The sequence below is a fragment of the Eulemur rufifrons genome, chromosome 19 (genome assembly GCF_041146395.1).
Source record: "Eulemur rufifrons isolate Redbay chromosome 19, OSU_ERuf_1, whole genome shotgun sequence".
NCBI classification, from domain to species: domain Eukaryota; kingdom Metazoa; phylum Chordata; class Mammalia; order Primates; family Lemuridae; genus Eulemur; species Eulemur rufifrons.
Genome location: NC_091001.1, coordinates 60,205,112 through 60,220,368, shown reverse-complemented (window position 1 = coordinate 60,220,368; position 15,257 = coordinate 60,205,112). Strand labels below are relative to the sequence as shown.

The window sequence follows — 15,257 nt, the reverse complement described above, 5'->3', positions numbered from 1 at the left end:
TCACGGCCCATTTCTGGCCTTTTCGCCCCGGGCTCAGATTGGCGGGCGGCATCCTAACCAGGCGGCCCACGACTAGGCAGTGCTGTGTGGGGGAGGGAGCCCTGGACTGGAGGTCAGGAGACCTGAATTCCAGCGCAGGCTCTGCCGCTAACTAGCCGTGTGACCTTGGGCAAGTCACCTGATGTCTCTGGGGCAATTGTAAAGTGAGGGGTTGGTTGGGCTATCTCTTAAGTCCCCCCTCTGAGTGATCCAGGGTCCTAGTCTATCCCTCCTTGGCCCTGTGCTTCCAGGGACAGAGACGGGAGAAGGAAGGGACAGGGAGGAGAGAGAGGAGGCAGAAGGGAGCCCAAGGGTGTCACGCATCAGGACTCCACTTTTTCCTTCTTTTTGCTCTTTTTCAGGAAGGAGGGGGTTCGGAATTTCTTTTTCTTCTTTGAAGGAGACTTAGAGGGTGAGCCCTCTGGGGACATGGGGCCACTGGTGACCGACTCGGTTTTGTCCTTAGAGGCATCGACGTCGGTGTCGGCGTTGGTGGTCATCTGGCTCAAGCCTTTGCTGAGGATTTCCTCCGCAGTCTGCTCCTCCTCCCTCCCGTTGACCACCACGCCCTCCGGCTGGGTCGTCTCGGGCTCTGTGGTGGCTTTGCTTGTTTCTGTCTTCTTAGCACCTTCTAGAAAAAGATCAAAAGACATGCCAGTAAGATTTCATTCAGGTGAGTGCTTCCACCTGAGGCTAACACAACCATTTCTAGGCAATTCTGTAAAGTAAGGCCAGTCCTGGGAAGGTGCCCTGGGCAGGGCGGGGTCTCTGGGCTCTTGTCTACAAATTTAAACAGATATCGATGTCTGAACATGGCAGGGGGCCTGGCTGGGGACCAGCTCAGAGCTTTTCTAGGCAGGAAGGAGGGAACAGACACAGGGGAGGAGAGAGGCTGTTGGAAGGGGGGAGCGTGTCACGTACGCCTCAGTGGAGACATCTAAGGATTGCTGTAACTGGTTCAGCTTCACCAATAAAAATACGGAAATTCCATGTTTTCATACCCGTTTCATTTTCTACACCAGTGAGGAACTTTGGGAAAGATGGAGATTATCTTCCCAGCAGGTAGAGGCGAAGGCAGAGGGAGAATGGAATTCCCTGAGTGACATGGACTGTGTTTCCAAGACACAAGTACCAGCCCATTCTAGCAGCCACCGGGGCCCCCAGGTCCTCATTCACTCAGGGAGCCTGTTGGGATTGCCGCCACGTTGGCCAAGAGCTGCTCAGACTCCAGAAACTAAGCCCTTCTGACACCCTTGCTCCACTCCCAGCTCTCCCCACACCCTGCTTCCACACAAGCTTTGAAATGCCTGGCTGGGAGGGAGGGGAAACTGTGTAGAAGTAGCACGCAACATAAAGGTCATCTGGCTCACTCCTCCCATTTTGCAGCTAGGAAGACCGAGCTCAACAGGATAACGGTGGGCAGACCTCAGTGTACTGACTCACAGGCCAGTGTCCTTCTCACCACATGAACTGAAAGAGGTGTGACTGTGTGGGGGCTTGTGTGTGAATGAGGGGGCTGTGTGTGAGTGTGCGCGTGTGTGCGAGTGTGTGTGTGTGTGAGTGTGTGTGTGTGTGTGTGAGTGTGTGTATGTGTGGTGTGCAAGTGAACGTGTGAGTGGTATGAGAGTGGGTGCACGTGACCGTGAGCGTGTGAGCGTGTGTGCAGTGTGCAGATGAGTGTGGCAGGTGTGTGTGTCGCCACATCACCAGAAGCAACCCCAGCACTCTCCCCTATATGGGAATGTGGGTCATGGGGGAGGCATAAGCAGTGTTCTGGAAAGTGAGTGAAGACCTAAGTTTTAGGAAAAGCCTAGGGTCTTTATAGGTAAAGTATGGGGAAACCTATAGTTCCACAGAGGATGACAGGGGGAGTTACTCGGGGACAGTTAGAATGGACAAGTGTAACTACCTGGACAAGGTCTCCCTATAACGAGGTTTTTTGCAACTTTCCCCACTGGCTGGGCAAGTCAGAGTCCTCTCCTGACGACCCTGAGCACCAGCTCCCCCTCAGGACCCAAGATTTTGGCCACTGGCTCCCACTCTTCCCACTGCCCGGTCCCTGTCCTGTCATTGTCCAGCTACCAAGTTTTCCAATGTCCTCGACTCCTCCAGCCCTTACTCCAGGCCCCTCGCCTACCACGTCCTTCTGGGGCTGTCACCTGGCAGTACTCTTGAATGCCACAAACCAGTCCGGACACAACCGTCTCTGTCCACTGTCCTCTTCCCACTCCACCAGCTATTTGCCCCATCAGCCTTCTAGTCCCTGCACACACACACCCCAGCATCCCAGCCTGTCTCCCTCTGTCTGGAAGGCCCTTCTGTCTCCTCTCTGTGCACCCAGTCTTTACCCCACACAATAAATCTGCTTGAATGTTACCTCTTCCTTACAGTTTTTCTTGGTTCTCATTCCCACTGCCAGGTAGAATTTTCAGTCCTTCCTTTCTGCCTCCAGTATGTAAACTTCCATCACAGCAACTGCAAAACTAGGACTTGTTTTCTTGTGCCTATCCCCTCCCCTCTCTAAACTGAAATAAATTAGACTGTGTCTAATTATCTGTGTAACCAGCTCATAGAAAGTACTCATAAAATGTTTGTGGAATCTATGAAAGGTTGAAGGCATGAGCAAATGAATGAATGTGTGAATGGACTGATTCCAACCACACCAATGCCATCACCTCATCTTTCTCGTCTATCCCAGCCTGAGCCTTCTACGCTGAACTGGATCCGTCCATGTAAACAAGCACCATCCCAGGGAGCTGGCCTCTGTCTCCTCTGCCTGCTGCCCTGGTCCTCTCTCACCTTCCTGGGCTCTTGTGCCCCCAGGGTCCTGCAACTTCCACCCAGACCCTCACCGCAGGCCCTTCACTGGGATGACATATACTCAAGCTTGCCCCTCAGTGTTCTCTAAGATGATCCACAAATACAACTGTAGAGAAGAGGGGTTCCTGCTTTCTGTCTGGGTGGCATCTCCTGCCTGGTGGTGATGAATATCCTCACTTTAATGGCGCACTTCTCCCATGTCCCTTATCTGTGTCCCTTTGCCCACTCCTGCCTTGCTGTAAACCTCATCTATAGCCTCAGCCCCTGGCATGTGTCTTGGTTTAGGAGAATGACACTCAAGGTTCTTCTTACCATGTAGAAAATGAAGGCCACACCCAGTGCATCCACCATGACCTCAGAGAGCTCCCACATTGTGAACAGTCTGGGGGGTCATGACAAGTGGAAAGTGGGGCTTGGAGGATCCAGGTTCCAAATTGAGGTCCCCACTCCCTCAACTACAGGGACAGAGACTGCTGGAGGCCAAGAAAAGGGGCAATGGGGAAGGCTTCAGAAGTGAACATGTATTGGGGCCCTGAACAGTGTCAAGGACTAGCTCTGGGAACCTGGACCCCTCCTCTGTTAATACTTAGGTTGAGGCTGGGCTGGGAGGGGCAGATGGAAGTTTGCTTTCCAGCATCCTCTAGGAACCACTGGCTTTGTCTCCTGAGAGGGGCACATGGTGCTCTGGGAATAAGGGATAGTGTGGCAGTGAGTGGAGAGGGACAGAGGCTGGAAAATGAGGGGCTCTGTCCAATTATAGTGATCAGTAAGCTGGGAGGGAGAGGAGGCATCCGGAGAGCAGGTGACTGGGAGCAGGACTGCACTCGGGAGCAGGGTCCACACCCAGACTGCTGTGGGTTGGGAGACAAAGGGCTGAAAGGCTTCCAGAGGCCAAGGGAGGAAGCAGGGCTTCCCAGGGAGGTGCAGAGCTTGTGTGGACACTCTGCTTCTCCAACTTGACTTCTCACTATTCCACAGCCTCCAACCACTGGTTGTCTCTTGGCCACCAGTGTCCCTGTGGATGGTTAATTTTATGTGTCACTTGACTGGGTTAATGGATGCCCAGATAGCTGGTAAAACATTTCTGTGTGTCCATGAGGGATTTGGGGAGGAGATTAGCATGCGAATCAGTAGACTGAGTAAAGAAGATCCACCCTCACCAAAGTGGTCGGGCACCATCCAATGCATAGAGGGCCTGTTCAAATAGAACAAAAAGGTGGAGGAAGGGTGAATTCTTTCTCTCTTCTTGAGAGGGAACATCCATCTTCTCCTGCCCTCAGATATTGGATCTTCTAGTTCTCAGGCACTTAGACTTGGACTGAATTACACCACTGATGTCCCTGTTCTCCAGCTTGCAGACAGTATATCATGGAACTTCTCAGCCTCCATAATCACGTGAGGCAATTCCCCTAATAAATCTTCTCTTATCTCTCTGCATATATCCTACTGGTTCTCTGGAGAACCCTAACACAGAAATTACCCCTTCCAGAAACACCCACTCCCCCAGCTTCCTGGAAACCACCCCTGGACAGCCCACTCCACTCCTGTCTGCCAGTCCAAGTACGTATCTCCCCAAAGTCTGGTTCAAGCCATACTTTATTTGTGCAGCCTCTTCTGATTGGGTGATGATCTTGCCCTTCTCTAAAGCTACTGCACATATATTCATTTTACATTTGCATGTGTCATTTATCTTTTTTCTTTTAAGAGTCCATTCATCACCCAAGTAGACTGTTCAGAACAGAAAGTCTGCCCTTTACTTCTCTGACAATCACCACCCTATTTCAATGACAACATGCTCAAGCCGTGTTTACTGCTGCTGAATTTTGCCAGGTAAGGCCAGATGAAGGTTCAGTGGAGGATGCCTTGCTTCAACTCAGCACCTGGGCTCTTCTGTGTCAGTGCAGTGGGGTGAGGACGTGAGGAAGGAACAGGGACCTTGCCTTACTGAAGGAGCAAGGCTGCCTTTCCTCCCCTGGCCTGACGAACCCGGTCTGCTAACATCTCAGGGTCAAACCCATGACCTCTAGCCACAGCCCCACAGCTTAGAGAGGCCCTTTCTTTTGCAGCAAAGGAGACATCAATGGGGGGACCTCACATAAGATTTGCCAACTCACTTCTCAACACAAGGTCAACCAGATTGATCATGACCTATATACCAAATGCATGGAGAACTGGTCACTGCCACGTACCGCTTTCACTTCCCTGTTGAAAAGGCAGCTCTACACCATTGCACAGAGAAGCCATAGAAAGATTCATTAAAGACTTCGGAAGAATCTGTGATCCACGCTGACACAAGGGCTGGGTGCTCATGCAGCAACAGTCAAAAAAGTCCACAGGGTGCTCAGGAACAGAGCAGCAGACCAGCAAGCAGAACTGCCTCATGGCTGATCATATGCTGGCCATGCAGAGAGGTCTGAATCAGTTTCTGTCTGGGTTTAAAGTCTGAAATATCAGTGTCTGAAGAAAATTACCCAGGAAGCTTGCAAAAATGTAGCTTCTTAGTCACATCCCCATAATAGACTTTGAAACAGAGGGTGGGCCAACAGATATATATTTTTAACAAATCCCCATGTAATTCTGATACAAAAGAGCCATTGGCCACACATTGGGAAACATGGGTTTAGAATGATATATCTCCTCCCACCTTTACCTCCCCCAAGGATGAGATAGCACCAATGATAGGAAAGAAGGTAGAGCTTCTCGTAAATAGATGCAGCAGACACTCTGTAACTCCCATCCACTTAAACATGGTTGGAACATAAATGTTCCCCTGAGCACTCAATTATACTTTTCATATGTGGTACAGCCAGTATGCAAACATGGCCCCAATGAGCCATGCCCCCAGGTATTCACGTGCTTGTGTAGTCCCCACCCATACTGAATCTGGGCTGGCCCCATAGCTCGCCCTAACCAAAAGAATGCAAAGGAAATGCTACAGAGCCAGCCTCAGGCCAAAGACCTAAGAAGGCACACAAACTTCTGTTTTTACAGTTTTGGGAGCCCAAGACCACCAAGTATAAAGTCCAACTACCCTGATGGAAACACCTGGAGGAGCTCCGGACCATATGGAGAGAGATAGACCCAGCCATCCTAGTGTCCCAGCTGAGCCTAGTCTTCTAGCTGCCCTGCCAAGGCACCAGACATAAGAGTGTACCATCTTGGAAGTTCCAGCTTAGTCAAGCTCCCAGCTGACTACAGCCCCTGCTGACATCACACAGAGAAGAAGAACCATCCAGCTAAGCCCAGACAACTCTAGTCAATCCACAGGAGAACTAATTTCCATAAAACTAAGTTCTTATTACACATCATGATTTAATAATTATCTATTGCTGCATAACAAACCACCCTAAAACGTAGTGGCTTAAAATGTCAAGTGGTGTATATAGCTCTTACAATTTGGAGAACCTGGTACATAATAAGAACTAATCAATGTAAGCACATTACTTTTATATTCAGTAGCTCATTTTATCCTGACAACAATGCTGTGAGTTAAGAAGGGCAAGGATTTGTCTGATTCCTCTATTCTGCAGTGTTTTTAAGTGACTTATTTGAGATAGCTAGATTAGTTAGTGGCTGAGAAGACTGTCTGGTATCAAACACAGGGCTATTTCTTTGCAGGTGTAGCCAGTTCCCCTGAGGGTTCTGTGGCGGATGGAGTCCGCAGGGCCCGGGGGCAGTAGGAGTTAGTCCAAGAGAAGGAGCTGGCACAGGTGACCAGGGTAGGAGTCAGGGAGACAAATGAGAAGTGACATTGAGCTGACTCAGCACAAGAGGATTTGAGGGCATAGAGACACATGGTTGGAAATGCTGTCCCTGATCTGGTGGGTGAGCTAAATGTGAAAGTGCAAATGCTGCCTGGTTGGTCAGCCCTGTCTGCCCTAAGGAGCAGGGCAAGCCATTAAGCAGCCTGGCCACAGAGTCACACCAGTCACCCCACACAACTACAACTTGTGCTCTCATCACACAGGGTCTGCTCCAGTACAGCCAGGATCCCCAGCTCTGTTTGTGCTGTAGGAAGTTATTTTCAGGAAGGTCTTCACTTTTCTAACAACTCAACCACAATGTGCCCTTGTAGGGGGAGAATGAGGAATCCTGCTACAGTGGGTATGATATCAGGCGTGGGTAAAGAGCTATCCCATCCATCTCACACCCGTCCTGCCTTCTGTCCCTCCTGGGAGCTGATAAGAAATTGCCACCCCTTGTCCCACTCCTGCCATGAGCCTCCTCTCCAGCCCTGGGTTCCCCCCTGCAGTTGGAACACATGTCCTGATGGATGCTGGGGACCCTAGCAGGCCAGGCCTTCCATGCACCCGTATAGGATGGTTGGTCCCGAGGACAACCAGGCTCTGGCCCACAGCCCTAGAAGAGGTTGCGGGCTCCTTAGAGGTGCCTGTGAATTAGGAACAGGACGGAGGTGAACTCTTGAGGGCCATGAGCATTCTTCCCTCAGGGAGTGCCTGAGATTGGTCCCACTGCCTGCTCACTTTGGGGGTTTGTTGCTTCTCGGCATGTGTGCCCTGTGTGTTTGTGTATGTGTGTGCCCTATGTGTGTTACATCCATGTCTCCCACAGAGAAGCCTAGTCCACATACAGCACATGTGGAATTGGTCATGAATTTTACAGCCAGGAAACCTCCTAAAGGCGGGATTGTGAGTTGCAAAGGAAAAAATCACAGAGAAATATATTTCTTTTGAAAGAATCCTCCCTCCCCCATTGCAAGTGTCGGAGTGAGTTAGTAAGCAGCCTCTCTATACTTACTACAGAGACAAGTATTCAGAATCGGAGGAAACTCCTTTGATGAAGGCACAAATGGGAAGAGAAAGGAAGACATTGTGGAGACAGGTTGACAACACCACGATGAGACACAATGAACACAAACAGTCGGGGGACATCCACTTGGGGCCCTGGCCGCAAGCAGATGGGTTTCCTTTGGCAACGCTGGGCCAGCACTCAAGGTAGCAATTTGCTTATGGAGGGAGCTCTGAGGTTGGGGGATTCTATGGAAACCCATATATGTGGCCATTCTACCCCAGAGGGAGAAGATTCCAACAAGCCACCAAGTTGCTGCCCTCTGGATGGCAGTGCAGCCCTCTCTGGTGGGGATCTCCGGGGGGGGGGGGGGACCCAGGGGAGGAGTGTTCATGCCCTGGGGTGATTCCAGGAGCTCACTATAGACACTTTCATGATTTAGGTGGCTAGGGATTATAATAGTATTATTATCCATCATATATATACTATTAATCATAACCATAATTAGACATTTAAGTAAGTCATGCTTTTACTTTTTCAAAGTATGCTTTCATCTACACTTCCCTTATACATATAAGAACTCTAAAAAGAGAAAACATTAGTAGCCCCGTTTGACAGACAATGAAACTGAGGCACAGAGAGGTTATCTGATTTGCTAAAATTAGTAGTTATTATTAATTAGCAGTTTGGTTGGGCTGAAAACCCGGTTCTTTAAACTAGTACCTCTCCATGGAAGTTGTTCTTGACCTGGACTATACTTTAGATTCTCTTGCAGAGATCTTAAAACTCCAGGCTGTACTCCTCAACTCTCCCCCAAGCCCATTTAACTCAGAAATGCTGGGGGTGGGATCCCGGCATCGGGATTGTTAAGGCCCCCCGGGTCTTTCCAGTGTGCAGTTAAGGGTGAGAATGACATCGTTAGTCTCACCTGAGAAATTCGGAGTCTCACGTCCCATCCCAGACTCAATGGGTCAGAATCTTTATTTTAACAAGATGCCCAGGTGGTCCCTACGCACACTGAAGTCTCAGAACCTGGCTGGTGAATCTGGAAAGGCCCATCAGCCCCCCACGTCTGAGTTAGGGGTGAGGAGACTGTGGGTCGGTCATCAACTTATTCATCCTTGCTTATACCAGGCTTAAGTTGTAAGATGTATTGTCACAGCTTGTGAATGAAACAAGTTGAAATTCAGTAACCCTATTTCATATTCCTAGAAGTAGCAACGGGAAAGCTTTTTGGATTGGGGGGCAACACCTGTTGAAGGCAGGGTCCCCGCAGTGTGCGCACCTGCCCTGCCCTCCACGCGGGCACCTTGTGGCTGCACCTGCCCCCTCCCAGCCCGCCCGGCTGCACTCACCCTCTGAAGACTTGGAAGGAGACACCACGGGGCTCTTCTTCTCGGCCTCCTTGACTGGGCTCTGTGCGGGAGAAGCGGGGGCAGACTTCACAGGTGAGCTAGGCTCCTCTGTGGCGGTTTCTTTCTCTCCTGAAAATACAGGAAACCACCTTAGAATGGAGGTCAAACAGAGGAGAGGTGGGCAGAGAGAGCATTTAAAAATTGCTTTTTTCTACTTGATCATCATTTCTCCGGGCTGATAAGGAACCTTCTGGCTGAAGTTAGCTGCTCTCTGACCTTTTCTTTTACTTCTGCTCCTTCCTCGGGGGGCCAGTGGGAGAAGTCAGAGTCACGTTGTTCCCTTCATCAATGCACATCTACCAGTGGAATATGTCACCCCCGATGTGGACGGCCAGACCAGAGCCTGGCTCCTATCCCTGCCCTGTCCCTGAAGAGGACCAGCTGGGTGCTTTATGCTGTGAGCACAACAACAGGCGAGAGGTGGATCCACAAAGAACCACTAACTTCCCTTAAAAACAGCTGTGACTTGTTTGCACGTAGCTCATTTACTATTTATCTAATTTATGTTTTCTGTCCAAACAATCCCTAGAAATAAGCATCATATTTGTCTATCTACCTTTTCCATTGGCATATTAGAACTCCAAGCAAACCAGCAAGCCTTTTTCTAGTGCTGTCTTGGTGCCCAGGAAGAAGCCAGCCCTGGGGCGGGGGGCACGGTGGAAGAAGACTCTGCCCTGAGGGAATGACAGCCTGGACGGGTGGACACAACCACAGGCTGAATTATGTGTCTCAGACCCTAAGAGCTCTTGAAGCAAACAGAAGAGATGGCTCCCTTGCGTGGGCTGCAGAGGGTAACAGGAGGCCTTCCTAGCTGGACGGGGGTTTGACATAGAACCTGAAGTGTCGGTCACTTTGGATCAGGAAAGCCAAGAAGGGGAATCATGCCAGGAAGAGACAAAGTTGTGAACAGGGGCATATAAGCTATCGTGAGTATCAACATTTGGGAGTTAACATGGAGAGATGGGTTTGACTAAAGATTCTGAAATAAGGAGTGAGAAAAAGAAAAACATAAAGGTGTCAGCTGGTGGACAGTTTTGATTGCCAGACCTAATTATACCAGACCTGATGGAAAATAATAATTAAGACTATTAAAATTATTATAGCTCACATTTATCTTGTGCTCACTAACCTGAGCTCTATTTACAGACACTGTGCTAAGCACTAAGGAGTCTTAACTCCTTTACACCCGGGTGGGTGGGTCTGGTGAGGTCCTGAAGCCACCATGTAACTGCTGGGCACAGAGCGATGAGGGGCATTATTATGATTAACAGAATTGTGGTAATAAGAATATTACTGTATTTGGCAATGGGGCAAGAAGGTCCTCTCTGGGTGGTCCTGAGCTCTCCCCTCCACCCCGGGGGATTTTGAAGCAATGGTACCTCGGGGTTATTTACCATCGAGTTCTAGTTTCTTCCTCTCCACCTCCTTCTTGTACTCCTCCAGCTCCTGGTCAGTGAGTTGGCTGAAGGGATTGGGCACCATCTCCTCTGAATCATCTTTGGTATCTGCGTCACCCTTGGACATCAGCTGGCTCTCTGTAGACTGAAAGTTAACCACAGAGTGTGTGTCGCTCTCTGAACGCCGCGGTTGGGGCGCAGGCCCCAGCTTCCTTTCAGACTCACGTGGCTGCCAGTGGTCTCGCTAGGGAGAGCGTGGCATGCAGCTCCTTGGAAACAGCTCAGGGCCTTGGGGCAGGGGTTGTTCATTCCTCCCCATTGCTATCTCACCCCCAGACCCAGATTTTGCAACTGCCGGGATGAATACAGGGGGTCCACACTCTGCCCCTGAAATAAAATCAAAGGATGCTCCCAAGCAGAAGGATGACACACCTTTATTGCAATCCCTTCTATGGACACTTCCAAGCCAGCACTATGCAAATACAGTTGGTGGCCCAGGTTCTCAGCCAGCCAGAGCCCAGCAAGCATAGCATTGGCTCAAGCAAGCTTCATGCCAGCCAGTCCCCACCACTGCCCCGCCCCCCGCCCCCCAACAGCAGTGCAAGCCACAACACACAGCTTTAAGTCATATGCAAAACACAGCGGCTTCAGCGTTCTCCATCCATCCAAACTGTTAGTCCTGTTTTGCACAGTCATAAATTACAAAGGGGCCAAGTTCCTGAGTCGTGGATCTTCAACCTGCCTGTGCTGCAGGTCCCTGAAAGGACATTGGCAAAATCCCTGTTTCACCACCTTTGTGGAGCCCCTGGCTCTGGGGAGCTGGCCAGCCGGACCTTGGGTAAGCTTCAGGAATCCTCTGACCCCTCTAGCCCAAGACAGGGACTAAAATTCCGACTCCACAGCCCCTTTTCCTAATTCAGCATCCTCATGCTGGCCGTGGGGGATGCAGTGCTCTGAAGCTGCGCAGGAGCAAAGGAGAGCGCAGCCCGCCAGTCCTCCCTTCCCTGGCCCGCAGGGTCGTCCGATGACGGGCCACAGGCTCCTTCCAGAAGGGAGGCAACAGCAGGCCCAGCGTAAGGGATCTGGAGTCAGAGGAGCATCCGAGAACCCCAGAAGAGGGACTCTGAGAAGAGCACTTGGCATAAATGGCACAGTTGCTTTTCTTTTTTTAAACAATTTTGTTCATTGTATTGAACTCCCACCCCCATCCCCCACCCCAATCATGGGCTATTTCTGTCCTGGACCCTGAGCACATTCGGCGTTCCTCATCTTGCCGGGTGTGGGTGTGGTGGAGGTGGGTGCGATGACACAACTTCCACACTTCTGCCAATGGGCACCCGCACTGTGGGCTGCAGCCTGAGCTGATGTTTTTACAGCATCTCAATTTGCTCTGTAGGGAGGAACATTTCCTGTATTTCCCCACTTCTTACTGCTAAGGCAAATGCCATGCCCATTGTTACCTTGCAGCAAGCAGCAATGCTTTCAAACACATGCCAGAACCCTGAACTTCACCCCTTTTGTGAAGCACTAGACAAAACACTGTTCTATCTCAAGCACGAAAACGACTTTATACTTTCTAACTCTATGTGGGTTTGTGTGGGCAACTAATTGTCCCTTCCCATCCTGTAGGAGCCCTGTCCTGTCTACACACCCCTCTCTGTGGGTTCTGCATCCTCCCAGAGTTCTGGCTGGATGATGCCATATCCCTGCACAGAGGTCAGAAACACTCAGGGCTGGCAGACCTGGGGCACCTGAGAGCCACCGGCCCCTGCCTGTGAGTCCCCACCATGCGGGGTGCTAACAGGACAAAGCAGAGCTCCATGCTGGAAGGAATGGAAGCCAGCAGCACTCCTGTGGGCAGGCGGGGCTGCTGCTCCCCTCCTGGTGCCCAGAGGGGGCGATGAGACATCATCCTCCCAGGCCTCACGGCACCCCTGCGAGGCGGCCCTCCATTTTGCAGCAAGAGCACCGGCACCGAGACCACAGGGGAGGGTGGGCATGAGGACTCAGGGGTCCTGCTGCCCAGCCCCAGGCACGGAAGACCCAGAAGGCAAACACGTTTCCCCTCCAGGCAGGGGCGGCCTCTGCTGTACCGGGCTTCGGCTCTTCTCAGCGATGACGCCCGCCAGGAGCTGGGACTGAGGCCCCGCCGACTTCACGTCTTGTCGGTTTTGTTCTCGAATCTGTGTGGAGAGGGGAGAGGGAGAGTGAGCTGACTGTTCAGTGTCGCAGCGTGGAGTTTGGCAGGGGGCACACTGGTGTCCGCTGTGGCCTGCGGCAGGAAGGCCCCTGATGGTGTGGGAGCCCGTCTCCTATTCTAGCACAATCCGTCCACTCCAGGAGACGGTCTCCACATTTGCTCCAGAGTGATTAGTAGCTCATGGAAAGCACCAGATCTCTGTGAGCTCTGAGAAGGTGCTGTAGAGGCGAGAGTGAAAGGAGGCACAGTAGATCCTTGAGGGAGGTTCTTGAAAAAAAATTGGTACTATAAATGACATTTTTTATAATGATAACTTCTTTAGAATAGAAAATCGTGGTGAGAAGAGCAGCATTTTTTTTCTTTTGAGTTTTCTTTTTTTTATTGTCTCAAAATATTACGGGGATACAAATGTTTTTGGTTACATGTATCGATGTTATTATGCTGAAGCCAGGGCTATAAGTGCACCCATCACCCAGATAGTGTTCAACCCGTTAGGTAAGTTTTCACTGTTCCCCTGCTCCCCTCTGCTTGATTTCCACTGAGTTTACTTCCCTCTGCACATGTGTGCTCATCGGTTAGTTCCAATTTAATAGCGAGTACACATGGTGTTTGTTTTTCCATTCTTTAGATACTTCACTCAGGATAATGGTCTCCACTTCCATCCAAATTGTTGCAAAACGCTTGAATTCAAATTTTAAGATTCCTAAGAAGCCCTTAAGGAATTTGTTTCAAATACAGATTCCTGGGGCGCCTCCACACCTACTGAATCTGGATGTCTGGTGGGGAGGAGGACCCAGGAATCTGAACTTTAAGCAAGTTCTGCAGGGGTCCCAGGCCACACACTGAAACCTTGTCCTGTGAGCCATCTGTCTTCTTGGAGGTGGCCTGCTATATTGCAGTTTTTAAAGTAACATTAGAAATATAAATGATTGAACTGTCAGGCAAAGGCCCAGAAATAAATAAAAAGGATCTTGAAATCTTTAAAATGGCATAAAAAGAAAAATGGCATAAAATTCATAAAAACTCAAGTTGTGAGCAAGCCTTTCAGACATATCTAACGTGGAAAGTAAGTGCCCTCTGTGCGAAGGAGTTCCCTAGGACTACCTAAGTGGCACACTTAGCACAGTGCCTGCCACATGGTCAGTCCACAGTTGTCTCTTGCTCCTCTGGCGCATCTGGGATATTGGTGCATCAGGCACATGCGGGGGACTCAGCTCATGTTTGCAGGACTTGAGATCCCTCCCCGTGGGAGCAAAGAGTGAGCTAAGCAGTCCCCAACTTACCTTGTTCCTCATCTCCAGCACTTCTTGGGGGTCAGTATAGAGAGGCACGAATTGGTTTGGGTTTTCGATCCGTATGGGCATGCCACTGCTGGACTTCTCCACCTCGTCAGCCTTCATCCACTGCACAAACACAAGGCCGGGTGGTGAGGTGAAGGAGCAGGCCCAGCTGTTCTCCCCAGGGGTCCCCCCCCCAAGAGCTGGGCCCACCCGTCTGCACGGAAGGTTAGCAAGCCTATACATAGATGCTCTCTCTTCTCGGGACTCATCAATGCCTGTCTCCGGCAGCAGATGACCCAGCTGCCAAAGAAGGCCTTCAGGCCAAGGGATGGCCATAAAGCTCACTGGTGGCAGAGCCTTGGGAACAAGCTTTGACAGACAAGCAACGTCTGGGGCTTCAGTATTAGGTAACCCAATTTGAGTTTGGAGGGCTTCATATTTTTTTATGAAGAGCTATTCTATTTGGCCGTGGGCTACTTTTATGTTAATGAAAAATCAAATTGAGAGTCTATGTGTGCAGGAGAAAGGGAGAAAAGATAACAATAGAAGTGACTGTCCTGCCCCCTCCTGGGTTTGCATCTGGATCTGCAGTCCAGATGGTGGGTGCTCAGCCCTAGAATTTCCCAGAAGTCCCCTCTGGATGTGGGAGCAAGAAGCAGAACCCAGCTGCTCCTGGGTTTCGTGCTGCTGGAGCGACCTGGTCCAGCTGCCCTCTGGCGAAAGCTGCTCCTCAGATCCAAAACCTCAGCACAGAGGTGCCAGAAAGAGGTGGTCAGGGGCTTAGTGGCCTGAGCAGCCTCCCAGATGCCCAGGAGAAAGCCCTAAGAGGAAGTGGTACCAACCCAGGCACAGCAGAAATTGGTCTGATCTCCTTTTAAAGCTGCTTAACTTCACAAATGCAGCCCACCCCTCTCTCCAGACAGGCCTGTGCTGGCATCCCCCTTACTGTGGTCTTGGGCCGGGGGGTGCCCATGCTCCTCTGGACCTCGTCAGCCACATTGACCCGCAGGTAGGTGTTGGGCGTGTTGAGCCAGCGGGTCTTCTCCTTCTGCTGCTTCTGGGCATGCTGTCGCAGCGCCGGGACCGGGGCGCCATCCTCCTCAAACACAAAGGCTGTGACCGTGGCTGGAATCTCCACCTCACTTTTGTGTTTGGTCTTCTCTTGAACAAAGGGGTGGCGGTATGTGTAGCCTGTTCTGTAGCCCTAAAAAGGACAAAAATAGAACCACTTATGGTGGGGGAAAAGGTCTGTACATGCACATGCGTGCACACGCGCATTGCTCCCTTCCCTTGAAGGACTCAGTTTAAACCCAAATCTCCATAGGACAACCTGGCCTTGCCGCTCTTCCGGTATATT

The 15,257-nt window shown here is 50.8% G+C and overlaps 1 protein-coding gene across 4 annotated transcripts in view; it reads right to left on the bottom strand.

The window, feature by feature from the left end:
• Window positions 1-362: 362 nt before the first annotated feature.
• The window catches only part of ADD2 (adducin 2), a 101,025-nt gene continuing 86,130 nt past the window's right edge, over window positions 363-15,257 (bottom strand). For 2 of the 4 annotated variants that reach the window (XM_069494284.1, XM_069494283.1), the window contains 3 exons: window positions 14,847-15,104; window positions 13,904-14,023; window positions 10,837-12,603 (listed from right to left, as the gene is read on the bottom strand). In XM_069494284.1, coding sequence (XP_069350385.1) covers window positions 12,427-12,603; window positions 13,904-14,023; window positions 14,847-15,104 — 555 coding nt within the window. In that variant the 3' untranslated portion in view covers window positions 10,837-12,426. Of the gene's footprint in view, window positions 671-8,963; window positions 9,093-10,417; window positions 10,566-10,836; window positions 12,604-13,903; window positions 14,024-14,846; window positions 15,105-15,257 lie in introns of those variants that run through there. The other 2 variants (XM_069494281.1, XM_069494282.1) reach the window with 2 other exon arrangements.